The sequence below is a fragment of the Poecilia mexicana genome, unplaced genomic scaffold, assembly GCF_051168715.1.
Source record: "Poecilia mexicana isolate PSO_F unplaced genomic scaffold, ASM5116871v1 scaffold_4, whole genome shotgun sequence".
In the NCBI taxonomy this organism is placed as follows: Eukaryota; Metazoa; Chordata; class Actinopteri; order Cyprinodontiformes; family Poeciliidae; genus Poecilia; species Poecilia mexicana.
Window position 1 is genome coordinate 7,593,432 of NW_028263373.1, and position 14,107 is coordinate 7,607,538.

The 14,107-nt window shown below is 37.7% G+C and overlaps 1 protein-coding gene across 1 annotated transcript in view; it reads left to right on the forward strand.

Moving 5' to 3' along the window:
• Positions 1 to 14,107, forward strand: part of LOC106917772 (dynein axonemal heavy chain 8) — a 38,322-nt gene that overhangs the window by 9,532 nt on the left and 14,683 nt on the right. The window contains exons 18-51 of the mRNA XM_014986984.2: positions 15 to 95; positions 549 to 665; positions 907 to 1,026; positions 1,169 to 1,303; positions 1,395 to 1,501; positions 1,594 to 1,672; positions 1,774 to 1,897; positions 2,570 to 2,730; positions 2,964 to 3,090; positions 3,736 to 3,971; positions 4,285 to 4,389; positions 4,488 to 4,601; positions 4,700 to 4,762; positions 5,158 to 5,258; positions 5,393 to 5,530; positions 5,625 to 5,865; positions 5,965 to 6,164; positions 7,485 to 7,638; positions 7,730 to 7,893; positions 8,011 to 8,113; positions 8,564 to 8,668; positions 9,006 to 9,167; positions 9,664 to 9,888; positions 9,980 to 10,152; positions 10,249 to 10,427; positions 10,502 to 10,689; positions 10,783 to 10,869; positions 10,957 to 11,064; positions 11,151 to 11,285; positions 11,397 to 11,558; positions 11,647 to 11,893; positions 13,159 to 13,400; positions 13,512 to 13,652; positions 13,733 to 13,964. Of these exons, the coding sequence (XP_014842470.2) occupies positions 15 to 95; positions 549 to 665; positions 907 to 1,026; positions 1,169 to 1,303; positions 1,395 to 1,501; positions 1,594 to 1,672; positions 1,774 to 1,897; positions 2,570 to 2,730; positions 2,964 to 3,090; positions 3,736 to 3,971; positions 4,285 to 4,389; positions 4,488 to 4,601; positions 4,700 to 4,762; positions 5,158 to 5,258; positions 5,393 to 5,530; positions 5,625 to 5,865; positions 5,965 to 6,164; positions 7,485 to 7,638; positions 7,730 to 7,893; positions 8,011 to 8,113; positions 8,564 to 8,668; positions 9,006 to 9,167; positions 9,664 to 9,888; positions 9,980 to 10,152; positions 10,249 to 10,427; positions 10,502 to 10,689; positions 10,783 to 10,869; positions 10,957 to 11,064; positions 11,151 to 11,285; positions 11,397 to 11,558; positions 11,647 to 11,893; positions 13,159 to 13,400; positions 13,512 to 13,652; positions 13,733 to 13,964 (5,056 nt within the window). The remainder of the gene's footprint in view (positions 1 to 14; positions 96 to 548; positions 666 to 906; positions 1,027 to 1,168; positions 1,304 to 1,394; positions 1,502 to 1,593; positions 1,673 to 1,773; positions 1,898 to 2,569; positions 2,731 to 2,963; positions 3,091 to 3,735; positions 3,972 to 4,284; positions 4,390 to 4,487; positions 4,602 to 4,699; positions 4,763 to 5,157; positions 5,259 to 5,392; positions 5,531 to 5,624; positions 5,866 to 5,964; positions 6,165 to 7,484; positions 7,639 to 7,729; positions 7,894 to 8,010; positions 8,114 to 8,563; positions 8,669 to 9,005; positions 9,168 to 9,663; positions 9,889 to 9,979; positions 10,153 to 10,248; positions 10,428 to 10,501; positions 10,690 to 10,782; positions 10,870 to 10,956; positions 11,065 to 11,150; positions 11,286 to 11,396; positions 11,559 to 11,646; positions 11,894 to 13,158; positions 13,401 to 13,511; positions 13,653 to 13,732; positions 13,965 to 14,107) is intronic.

A 14,107-nucleotide genomic window follows, 5' to 3' on the forward strand; every position in this document is an offset into this window, starting at 1 on the left:
TTTTTTTTTTTTAGACCATTTTGGAAGAGTATGAATCCACCTGTGTCAGCATTCGTGATGACTTAAGCAGCTTGCTTGCTTCAAAAGTTAAAAATGTAAGTATTTTGTAAATTCAGTGTTAAGTATGGGAATAACTAGGACTAAGTATGGAACTTAATTTTAGTTAGTACCAAGGGCTAGACCAGTCTAGAAAATTTGCAATAATACTTGTATATCCAGACTTCTGTATTTAATTGCCTATTGTATCCTTCTTTCTGTCCTCCTTCTTCAGATGATTACGCCTGTCCTTCATTCCCTACTTCGACGTGTTCTTCCTGTAATCCTTCCTTCTTTGGGTATTTCATGTGTTTCTTCTGACCCTCCCTCTATCATTCCTTCTGACCTTCTTTTTCCCATGGGTCCTTCCTTCCATGTTTACTAACGTCCTTGCTTGTAAAAAGGAAGTTACAAGCAATTTCCTTTCAATTCAGTCAGGAAATGTATGGAATTGTTAAAGTTTTGAGGTTATAATTTTCTTTAATGCTTGTATATCGGTGTTAATTCAATAGGTCGAAGTTGCCCTTCGCTTTGGCTCACTGCTGGTGACGTGGCCGTCCTTCCTCCTGGACAAGTTCTTTGATAATGTTGAGACTGCTTTGACTGAGCTCAAACATGTTGTAAATAAGGTAAGTTTCTGAATATAAAGAGCTTTCTGCCTGGCAGTTTTAGATACAGAGTTTTCAGTGATACAAAAATGAATTGAAATGAATTTGAATTAAAGCTAAGGGATTTATCATTTGACAACCAAAATGCCTTAATATTTAAAGTTGTATTGTATGTAGAAATGATTGACTATGTTGCACTTGACGTAATTATGATGATGCTCTTTTCCAAAGTCCATTAAGTTGCCTGTTCTTTTTTTCCCAGGCGCAACATATTTGTAAGGTGCACATTGATGCCGTCCTGAAGGAAATCTCAGAGACTGTGGTGATTGACCTTCCAGATGATTACGCGTTGTCCCTGCCGGATCTCATTGCTCATAATAAGGCATGACCGTAATGAGTAAAAACTGGAATGTTTTTAGTTTAGGAGCAAAGCTTCAGCTTTAGCATTGCTCCTTATGTAGTTTTTAAATCCTTAACATTCTGGCTTTCTCATTGTCTGCGTGTTTTCTTTTCACCTTTTTCAGAAACTTTGTCTTGGGTGGGCAGACAAATTGAGTACCAGATTTGCTCAGGTTAAATGTGCAATCAAAGAGCTAGCAATTGTATTGAGGGGCACTGACGAACACAAAGGCCAAGACACATCAGTCAACTTCCAAAGAGTAGGTTTGCTTACCTCCTGAAAAACATTTGTTTCATTCTACTGTACACAGTATTTCACACAGTTTATGTGGAATTGCCTTTTTTTTTCAGGAGTTCAAGAAGCTTTATGAACTCTTCAGTACAAAAGTGTTTGAAACCCTCCTCAAGACAATTAGGGGATCCCTGGATATCCTTAAAAAGAGAATTTGTGGCACAAGGTAAGCATGGCAGTTTTTGGAACAGCCTACTTGTATCAGAAAACTTTGGATGAACCACTTATAGACAAACATTAATGGATATTCAATTTTAGTACTTTCCAGAAGTGGAAGCTTGGATCAAATGTGAATATGATGATCAAAGCCAAAGCCCGACTTCACAATTCCACAGTGGTAAGTTTCTTCTTACTTACCAGTTTTATTTACCATAGCAGTTAAACTAAACACAATAGTGGTAAATTAACGCGTCTGTATCTGACGTATGTGTTTATTAGGTAATGATTCCCAGCATAGATGAGATCCAGTGCGGTATAAATCAACTCTCTGATGCTGTGGTGGAAATCAGCAAAGGAATAGCATGGGATAGGGAGTTTAGCTGGGAATACTCTGCTGCAAAAGGTAACAAATAGTCAAAGTGTTAATTAGGAATAAAATAAATGGATAGGAATAAAGTACAACCCAGTGACTAATGAACATCAGTTGAGTCAGTCACTTTGAAGTAACCACTCTTCCTGAACAAGCATGTGTTCCATTGCATTGAGTTGTTAACTTTACGACAAATGCCCATCGCATATAACTTAATACAAGCATACCCAGTTCCAAATTTTGTTATTCTTTCATGCACAACATGTGCAAAATTTTAAAATCTACTTGAATGATTATTTGACATATGAATATGAAATAAGAAAAACAATGGAATAGACAATTTACATATAGATATTTCTTTCAAAGCTCACACTAGCAGAATGTATATGGCAAACCCAAGAAAATACATCACATGGAAATGAACAGTAATTAGCTCCTGAAAATGTTCACAATTAAAAATTTCAAGTGTTTAGTATTTCCAGTTCATTTTTCCATTCTTTTCCATTTCGTAAAAAAAATAGGTTTGTGTGAATATTTAACAGCATCTAGATTCTCAATCATTTCATTCATTGTGTATATATAAGTTCTCAACAACATATGACATATATTTTTATTTTTTTACTTTACTTATGCATTTGGTTAATGATGTTGCTTGTCGCTTTTCTACTTTTTATTCTTCTGTCCATTATGCCAAAAAAGCAAAAGAGAATTTCTTTCCTTTGGTTCTTGAGCACAAGGAGATTAAAAAGATTATTGCTGTTCTAAAAACTGCCATCACCACCCAAAAGTCATTAGCCACTGATGCTCTGAAGAAGTTCAGTCAATTCCAGATGCTGTGGGACGTGGACAAGAACCTGAAAGTCAAGGTTTGTTTTCCTTAATTTTTAAGTTGATCCTTATAATTCCGAATATCATCCGAAAGTGGATGTATTTAAGAAAATTTATTTCACAAAATGTATGAGGGCGACATTCAAGAATATTGACTAACTAAGCCAATATATATAGTTAACAGAAAAAAATGCTTTGAAAATATAACAGGTTGAATTTTAACCAGAAGAACTTTTTTTTCCTTATAATATAACTAAATGTGTTTCTAAAGGAATTTATGGACAAGAAACCATCTTTGGTCCAGATAAAGTCTGAAATCCAGCACTATGACTCAGTGGAGCAGGAAATCGAAGCTGTCCAACCTCTCATTCATGTTGAGTGTATTGAGCTGTCAACAGGTAAACTTACTTATGGTTTGTTTTAGATGGTAACTAGATAATGTCCTTGGTATAATTTGTTTTTATTGCATATTTAATTTGTTATTAGACTACATCTAACACACAGGGAAAGTTCATTAGATAAGTATTAATAAGGAGAGTAGTGTCCAGTGGGATTCCAACACATTATGTAAAAAGTTTGCAACAGAATATTTTTATGTTTATTGTAAGATTACAAGATTATATTAAGAAATCCACATATAAAATGAATTTATATGTGAATATTCCGTGAAGCTGTAGTCTGGAAATTTGAAGACAACCAGAAGTTGACAACATTAACTGGGGACACTTGATGGTCTTTTATATCTCAACAAAATAAATTCTCCTATCAGCTCTTTCAAAACTTTTCCCTTCTTGTAAAAGAAAAACACCCTGACTGTTAACACTGAGCGTAACCAGTGATAACATCTAATCCAGAGTTAAAAGGTGCTGCTTAGTTCTGAATTAGACAATGTAATATTTTCCACCTAATCCAGAACTACATATCATCTTGTTTGATGTCGGGTTTTCGTGAAGTTCTAAAGCGTAAGAAAGAACTTTCATCAAACAACTCCGCGGTAAATTATGTTCAGGTTCTCCATGAGGAATGTGCTATTGTGAATGCAGGCACTCTTAAGAAGACCTTGATAGCCGAGACCAAAGCCTGGAAAACACTGATTTGTAAATACCTGAAGGAGAAGTACAAGAAGAAAAAGATCGACGTCGCCATAGCGATAAACCGATACGGCGCACAACTGTCAAAACCTGTGGCGGATCTGGAAGGTGCGCGTCAGGCAATGGCTACCCTGTCAAAGCTTCGTGAGGAAGAAATACATATTGACATGACACTGACTAACATCAAGGTATGAGCTGCACAATTCGCTTTTAAATTGAAATATGTACTTAGCAGAAAAAGCAAGGAAAAGTTGCTTTTGGTGCTTTTTGTTGCTGTTTTTCCTTATAGCAATGTTCAAATAAATCTTATATAGCTGGAAAGCTTGATTGTTTCCTCTGAAATGGTGCTACATTTTTAAAGAAAATTAATGTGTGGATTGGAAATTTAAACATATATATATTCACACATACGTCTATTTAAGCAGTGAAACAATGCTCAATAAATTCTGACCATTTTCTATGTCATTACTAAAAAAAAAAAACCCAAAAAATATTTTACAGGAAGCTTATGAAATTTTGACCAGAAGCGAAGCAGATATTACCAAAAAAGAAGTTGAGGGGGTGTGCGTCCTGAACACTTTCTTCACAGAACTTCAGACTAAAGCTGTTCGTACTCCCAACCAACAAATAATTCATTTTCGTTAAGATGTTATAATGCTTTCTGTGCTGGCCTAAAAAAAAAAAAAAAATCTTTCATTTCTTAGAGATCAATCCAGGAGGTGCTTATCATTATGCAACCCAACTTCAAACAAGACCTTCTGGAATGTGTCACTGTTTTCAAAGAAGATGTCGGCACTTACATGGTAGAATTTGATCATGTAAGTAACCTGCATATATTTAAACTCTTTTCAAAATATCTTTCAATTACAACACATAGTCTTTCGGTGTGATATTACTTCTTGGTCTCTCATTTCAGGACGGTCCTTTGGTGCAAGGAATTGCTCCACAAGTGGCTAGCCAGCGGCTTCAAGCATTTCAGGTGACACTTAACTTTTTTTTTTTGTCACCCCATTTAGAGTTCTGAACATTTCTGTTCCCATTTCTAAAAAAAAAAAAATTAAACAAAAAAGAAAACTATTACAGCATCCATCTTATTCCAAGATCATGTGATATGTAGTGTAAATTCCTTCGGTCTGGCTTTGTAGTTATAATGCCTAGAGACCAAAACAAATTACTCTGCTGCTGGTGCCGCTGTCATAAAGTTACCGCAATTAGACTTATTGCAACACACTCGGGTATAAGGTGGATAACAAGAACTGAAATTAATTTATAAGGTTTTATTCCTTGTGACCAATCAGTATCCTGCTCGATGTTAAATCTATTGTTAGCTTTTCTTTTAAATAACCTCTGTTAAACATTTTTGTGTTTGTTCAGGCAAGATTTGAAGACCTATGGAAAAATTTCACCACCTATACTTCTGCGGAGCAGCTCCTCGGCTTGCCAGTTACACAATATGATAGCCTGCTTCTCAAAAAGTTGGTGAAGCTTTCTTTCCGTTACCCATAAAAGCATTTCAAAAAATTGTTTCAGTCTCGAAAATGCATATTTTAGAGTGTATTCAGCCTTTCAAAGCAACAAGATGATGGGTGTATTTACATTTTCCACACAGGAAAGAGCTTGATCTTCTTCAAAAACTGTACGGCCTGTATGATGCGGTGATGAGTAAGATTGATGGGTACTACAAAATTCTGTGGACAAGTTTGGATATTGAGAAGATCAATGCAGAGCTTTTGGACTTCCAAAATAGGTGAAGTATTTACTATCATAGCTGTTTTCTTTTCTCTTCTTTTCACTTTCTTGGTATATTCAGACAGTATTCTGTGCATTATCTATACCCGTAGGTGTCGGAAGCTCCCCAAGGCCCTGAAGGAATGGCAGGCCTTCGATGACCTAAAGAAGACCATCGATGATTTCAATGAGTCATGCCCTCTACTTGAAATGATGGCTAACAAATCTATGAACCGCAGACACTGGGATCGGATCACAGCGTTGACTGGACACGAGTTTGAAGTGGAGTCTGAGTCTTTTACCCTACAGAACATCATGGAGGCCCCTCTTTTGACCTACAAGGATGATATTGAGGTCTGCTTGCAGTTTGCATAAACCTACTTTTCCTTTATTCTTAGATAAAGGGTTGCATTTATTCATCTGTTTATCTCCTATGTTTTGCTGCTTTCTCAGGATATCTGCATATCAGCTGTAAAGGAGAAGGATATTGAGGCCAAGTTGATACAAGTGAAAGAGCTGTGGGCTGTTCAGAACCTAAGCCTGATGAATTTCAAGAACAGAGGAGAGCTAATGCTGAGAGGAACAGAGACGACAGAGATTCTTACCATCCTGGAGGACAGTCTGATGGTGCTCGGTTCACTGCTGAGCAATAGGTAAGAATTGCTCAGCAGTTCTTACCTAGAACTGCTGAGTAGACTGAGTAGACTCTTACTCAGTAAGAGTCTACTCTTACTGAGTAGACTCAGTAAGAGTGAGTCTACTCTTACTGGGGTCCACACATTCAATACAAACAGCTAAAATTGCACGAATTCAAAAATAGAAACAACCACAAAAATAAACAGATACAAATACACAATGGAGACCATGGGTCAAAACAAAACGAAGGCTATTTCGAAAAGCGTTTTACAAAAGGACATTCACTTCAATACATTAAAAAACAAATATTCAGAAAAAAAATGCACAATCAATGCAGCAAAATATAAAAGTAAGAAGAATCATTCGGTATAGTTGTTTTTTTTGTGTAAATACATTTTAAATATCTTCTTGAAGATGTTTAAAATGTATCTCCAATGCATTTTTGATAAGGTGTTCCATGTGAAAACGACACTATGTAAGACAGACATGCTCAAAGAATTTGCATGAACTTTTGGAAGTATAAATCTACCTTCGAATGCATGTCTAGTTTGATAATCACGGACATTAATACTAAAAAATAATTTATTTTGGCTGGTTTGAGTTTATAATGTTTCTTATGAGTAATATCATTTTAAAACTAAACCTCAACCAGATCCATAACCAGGACAATGTAACATGCTAACGTTACTTTTGAAAACACTTCTAAGTGCTTACCAGCTGAAAGTGGAAACTCTATGAACTCAATGAATACCCCAGGAGAATTAAACCTTCAATTCTTACATTAATTATGAATTAATGTAAGAGATGTTGCATGAGAGAGTATAAATACTTTTTCTGGTGTTGACTGTATGCAGAGCTTGATATTTTAGGGTTCCTGGGCCACATCTGGATCTTTAGTTATTGCCATAAATTGGTAATTTCACATACAAAAAAACGTGGCCTTTTTTTTCTATCAGATTATCATGTTATCACAAAATTTGTGGACCAATGTTGGCTCTTGAGAAAAAAGTATAACTGGTGCAAACTTAGTCTTGTTAGCCTTGGCTGACATACATTTTGACATTTACTTTTCTAAAAAGGAACTGTTAGATAATGCAAAATTTCAGTAATCAACATGTTTTTTCTTATTTTTATTGTTCTGTTGGACCACTGATTAAAATCACATTTAGAGTTTATTACAAGATGTAGTTTTTGAATAAATTAATTAAGCCAATGATCCGGTCATCAGCAAAACAGTTTTTTGTGGCTCTTTACAAAAACGAAAAAGCCTCCCCCGACTTAAAAAAACAAATTCTGAAGCAGTATTAAACCAAGATCCGTGACGTCTCATTTTACAGGTACAGCGCCTACTACAAAGCAGAGATCCAGGACTGGGTCTCAAAGCTTTCAACATCTTCGGAAATTATTGAACTATGGATGATTGTGCAAAACCTGTGGATCTATTTGGAAGCTGTGTTTGTAGGGGGTGACATCGCCAAAGACCTGCCACAGGTGCTGTTCATGTTTTCTGCCTTCATAACCTGAAAATATGGTAACTGCAATCCTTCCCTTTGCAAAGTTAACGTTTTTTCTGCAACTACAGGAGGCAAAACGATTCCAGGATATTGACAAGGCATGGCTTCAGGTCATGAAGCGAGCTCAGAATTTTCCAAACGTGGTGGAGTGCTGCGTGGGGGATCCTACTCTGGGAAAGCTCCTGCCAGACCTTCAGAAACAGCTAGAGCTCTGCCAGAAATCTCTTGCCGGGTAGGTATTTTACAAATAGCTTGCCCCAATATTAGCCTCCTCCCCCAGAAAAGAGAACAGAGTTTAACTATACCAACGTAATCTGGTGCTGAAAATATTCCTTTCTTAATTATACAGTTACCTGGAGAAAAAGAGGCTCCTGTTCCCACGGTTCTTCTTTGTGTCTGACCCATCTCTTTTGGAAATTCTTGGACAAGCCAGTGATTCTCACACAATACAGGTGAGAACAGACATGCCGAAATAAAGAAAGGATTTTCTAAATGTTTTCAATAATCGCGCCTTGTCGAAGAATATTTTATTGTTCTCATTTTATATGTCACGTTGTTTTTTTGTTTTTTTGTTTTTTTTTTTACATTCTGGTAGGGAAACATTATTTTGTTGTATGCTGTAAACAAACTAATTTAATTCAAAATCTCAATAACTGCCAAACTATTTTAGGCAGATATCAGGAAGCTATCTGCTTCTGATATATTAATTAACATTTGTAGGATAATAATTATCTTATATTTATTTTTATTTTAAAAAAAACCTTTACTATTCTTGAGTTGGAGAAATGCACAAGAATTCTAATGTGTTTTTACTGTAATGTATCTGCTGTGCAAATGATAATAATTGTTCTTTCATAATTGTTTTTATTGTAAAAAGTATTCTCTAAAAACAAATTTTTCAGGCTCATCTTCTTGGAGTTTTTGACAACGTCAATGAAGTTGAATTTGATGGGTCAGAGTACGATAAGATTTTGACTGTTATCTCACAGGAGGGGGAAAGATTACCAGTAAGTCAACCCAATATTTATCGATTGAGTTTCAGTGATTTGTTTGATCGTTTTTCCAATTCTGAGACTGACTGAGATCCAGATTTGTGTCTGTTTTTTGTTGACTGCTTTTGATCTTAAATGCATTTAATGTAAAAAAATATTTAAAAAAAAAAGTATGTTCACTGAATCACACTGTGTGATTTATGTAAAAAGGATTTTGGCTTTGAATTGTTTTAAAAATGTAGTAGTTTCCACCGTCAGAAGAGATATAAAGCAAAAAGAAACTTAAAGCTTTTTATCTCTGATCATATAGTACAGTACAATAGCATCAACTTTATTTTTTTCATGGTTTTAGCTGGACAATGCTGTCATGGCTCGGGGAGCAGTGGAACTATGGCTTGGTGCGCTGCTGCAGGAACAGCAGTCCTCGTTGCACTCTGTCATCAGATCCTCTGACTGGGAGATAAATGACGAAGAGTTTGATCTGCTTACTTTTCTTGATAACTTCCAAGCACAGGTCAGAAGTGATTTGACAGAAATATCAAGTTGCCAGTGATAGGGTTTTTGATATGGACGATATGGCTTTCTGCAAAGGGTGGCACCACGATACCAATGCTTTCTTTTGTTTTTGGCTTATTGGGGGGCTTATTCAGGACACAATTTATTCAAGAACTGCCACTGTATGCTTTTGACAAATTGTCAGATCTCAGGTCAAGGTCAAGACCATGTGAAGACAGTATTGTGTAAGCTTTTATTAGATTTTTAGTTGTAGTAAATAACTACAATGCTGAACTAAATAGCCGTGCTGTACAATGAAACATCCAAAAAAAAAATTTTACATGAAAGAAAGGCAAATTAGCTCAAACTTAACTAGTTTTTCCTGTCCTAGCAATAATATCCTTTCACTGTCTGCTTCATCAGGGACATCCAAAACTGGGAAGTGTGCTGAGAGACATTGTGGTTTTCGAGTATTTGATTTTGATAAGAATGAATATGTTTATGTGGGCTTCTAGGTTGGCCTTCTTGGAATCCAGATGATTTGGACAAGAGATTCAGAAGAAGCCCTGCTAACCGCCGAGGTTGACAAGGAGATCATGGCCTTCATGAAGAACAAATTTCTTGAACTGCTCTCTGTGCTAATTAAACAAACCACACGTAACCTCAGCAAATTTGATCGGGTCAAGTACGAGACTCTGGTCACAATTCATGTACACCAAAGTGACATTTTTAATGACTTGGTAAGGTCTTTGAACGATTCTTCTTAACTTCAACCATTTGGTTTTTCTTGTTTTGAGTCACGTCCAGCTGTATCTCCTTCTCTGTGTCCAGGTAAAGAAGCGCATACGATGCATCAACGATTTCGAATGGCTCAAGCAGAGCAGGTTTTATTTCAAGGAGGACATAGACAAAGTCGTTGTGTCAATTACCAACGTTGACTTTACTTATCAGAATGAGTTTCTCGGCTGCACAGATCGTCTGGTCATCACCCCTTTGACTGACAGGCAAGGAAAGAGGGACTTGATGTGGTTTAGTTACTTTTTAAGAGACTTTTTCCATCTTTATTGCATCTAGAAGCTGCTTATCGTCTGTCTGCCTAGGTGTTACATCACATTGGCCCAGGCTTTAGGCATGAGTATGGGGGGAGCCCCTGCTGGTCCAGCTGGCACTGGTAAAACTGAAACTACAAAAGACATGGGTCGGTGCCTGGGCAAGTACGTTGTGGTTTTCAACTGCTCAGATCAGATGGACTTCAGAGGACTTGGCAGAATATATAAAGGTATCTTGAAGTATTTAAAGAATTAATCAAGCAATGGTGTGAAAATTGAATCCGTGCCAATTTTCTGTTTTTAGGCCTTGCACAGTCGGGTTCCTGGGGCTGCTTCGATGAGTTCAACAGAATTGACCTGCCGGTCCTTTCCGTTGCTGCTCAACAGATCTCTATTGTTTTGACGGCACGCAAGAAACACAAAACCAGTTTCATTTTTACTGACGGAGACTGTGTGGATCTGAATCCGGAGTTTGGGTTGTTTATTACTATGGTAAGAATGATCATAAGAAAAGATGAAAAGTCTTTGCTATGCAGTTTTTTGTTTTGTTTTTTTTATTTATTTTTAAGGAACCTCTTTGTTTAGAACCCTGGATATGCAGGTCGTCAGGAACTTCCTGAAAACCTCAAAGTGCAGTTCAGGACTGTGTCCATGATGGTGCCAGACAGGCAGGTGGGTTAGGAGTGTTTTGACTGAAATAATTCTCCTCCTGCTTGCGCTTTGGTTAACGTCTCCTCACTGTTTTTTTTCTTTTAACAGATCATCATGAGAGTAAAACTAGCCAGCTGTGGGTTCAACGAAAATGTTATTTTAGCTCAAAAATTCTTTGTTCTTTACAAACTGTGTGAGGAACAGCTTACGAAACAGGTGGGAACTTTACACGTTGTCCACAATTACACTTTTCTTCCATGATAACTGCCGTTTTTTGGGACTCAATCTGTCTTCCTCGTCAGGTCCATTATGACTTTGGACTAAGGAATATCTTGTCTGTGTTAAGAACACTTGGGGCTAGTAAAAGAGCTCGTCCTGATGACACAGAGTCCAGCATTGTTATGAGGGTACTGCGAGACATGAATCTCTCCAAACTGGTATGGGTCCAAGAGTTTAAGTCTAAGAGGCGTGGTTCATTTAATTTTGTTGTATTGTGAATACACATGCATAGATTCAGTCTTGTACACATAAATATGTCTTTATTTTAGGTGGATGAGGATGAGCCCCTCTTCCTTAGCCTTATCAATGACCTGTTCCCTGGTATCCAGCTGGATTCAAGTACATATGTAGAACTCCAAGCTGCTGTTTCTCATCAAGTTGAGCTAGCAGGTCTTGTCAACCACCCACCTTGGAATCTTAAGCTTGTCCAGGTATCATTTAGCTCTTGTTAGATAAACAACTTTTTTTTCTATTACTGTGCATTTCATCCTAAAATTCTGCTTCAAATGTTCATGTTAGCTGTACGAGACGGCGCAGGTGCGCCACGGTCTGATGACTTTAGGCCCAAGTGGAGCTGGGAAGACCGCGTCTATCAACATGCTCCAGAGGTCATTGACTGAATGTGGGATCCCACACAAAGAGATGCGCATGAACCCCAAGGCAATCACTGCCCCCCAGATGTTTGGCCGCCTGGATGCAGCCACCAATGACTGGACAGATGGAATCTTTTCAACGCTATGGAGGAGATCGCTCAAAGCCAAAAAGGGTTTGCAGCACAAATATTTCTCGTGCAATATAAAATCTCTCATGTTACAAATTATTCTCTGTAAAGAAGAAGAAGAAGAAAAAAGACGGCTCTCTTGAAAGTCAGTGTTATTTTAGATAGGAGACACTGTTTCGTCTCTTCCCACACTTGCTGGCATAACTAATCATGGGTTTTATGCCTAAACATAAAGAAATCAATCTTTTCACTGATCAAATAAATCTTAGGTGACATGTCAACCGGTCCAAGAATTCAGTGTGACGAGGTGAACGAATTTTTATCAGTTCAGAGTGTCTTGATAGTGTAGTTCAGCAGTTATCAAACTTCATGTTCTAGATAAGACTAAAGGTCTGGAACAACTAGTGACAATCAACTCCTTCAAGTAGTAAAGGGGTTACCATTTAAATCGCTATTATAGTGCTTTTTCTAGTCTAGAGGACCCCAAAGCACTTCACACTACAATCAGTCATTCACCCATTCATCCACACATTCACACGCTGCACTAGCACCTCCGGGCCCTCTGACCACCTCCAGTTGGCAGGGCGGGTGGACACGACAACGGAGACAAACATTGTGCCGCTCAGGCCAACAACCCACCGATGACTCGATAAACTCCTGCCACCATCACCCTTTACTTTGATTTTGCTTGAATTTTACAAGCAAAACAAATTACAAGGCACTTGTTGTTGACCGTTGTTTGTTTGTGAGCCTAAGCAGTGCTAACGTTTAATGGTGAAATGTAATGAGAAGTCTAATTTTGTAAGAACTGTTATATTGACCAAATTTGTCTTTTTTTTTTTTTTTGCCTTAACAAATGAAGAATCCTTCACGACACACAAGAGTAAACCAAAATCAAATGAACTTAATGTGCAACATCCAAATAACTTTCTGCATGTCCAAACTATCTAAGGCAGCTGGACTTGTCAAGAGGTCAAATTCTATGCATCACCAAACAATGCTGCAGCATTATTTACTGAAGGTCACCTTTGTAGATATTACAAGGTTGTTTTGATTTTTTAAAAATCCCTTAATTACTCTATGCAGTAATCACAGATGTGTTCTGTACATTACTGCTTGTATAACTATCCATCCATTATCAGACACTCTTATGCCTAGTGGGGTCACGAAGGGTGCTGGTACCTGTTTCCAGCGGTCAATGGGCAAAAGGCGGGTTGCATAGCTAAACACCCAGAAGACATGTTATATAATCAACTTTAAAAAAAACAACAAAAAAAACAAAGTATAGATTGTGGGTTATATACTTTTAGGAGAAGCCATATGGATTGTCTTAGATGGCCCTGTGGATGCCATATGGATCGAGAATCTGAACTCTGTGCTGGACGATAACAAAACTCTGACCCTCGCTAATGGAGACCGCATCACTATGTCGCCAACCTGCAAGCTGGTGTTCGAGGTGCACAACATGGACAATGCCTCTCCTGCCACCGTCTCCCGGGTCGGTATGGTGTTCATGAGCTCCTCTGCTCTCAGCTGGCAACCAATACTCCAGGTACAGCTCATTTTATTCAAATCATAGCAATTGCATGTTCATAAAACCCAAAGAGGAACAACGGTACATAACATGTGGATTGATTAGTTGAAAAAGGTCTTTGTTTTGTAGGGCTGGGCCAAAAAACGCAGCGCAAGTGAAGCGCAAAGCATTTTGAGTTTATATGACAAAATATTTGCTGACCTTTACTTGTTCATGAAGCAAAATCTTAAACCTAAAATGGAGCTTCTGGAGTGCAACTATATCATGCAGGCACGTATTTCACAGAAACAATTACAAGGTAATTTAGCGTAACGCTTTATGCTCATTTGGATATACTTCTTTTCCTTCAGTCGGTTAACCTACTGGAAGGTTTTCTGCCAGCCAAGGAAGTACCGGGCTTTGCCGGAAGCAAGCACCTTGAGCGCATCTTTGTCTTTTGTTTGATGTGGAGCGTTGGAGCCATTTTGGAATTAGACGGCAGGGACAAACTAGAAGAGTACATGAGAGGTCATGAAAGCAAGATTGATTTGCCTATGTCAAAGGAAGGAGAGACTATATTTGAGTACATGGTCGACACTAACGGTAAGCCGGAGTATGTAAAATAAGTTATGTAGATTTGTGGCGAGAATGTGTGACCACCATTGTTCTTGGTCTTTGCATTTTTGTCAGATTACACCCTTTGGGGTCACGGGTGGCTGTTTCTCCAGTGTTTGATTACACCCTTT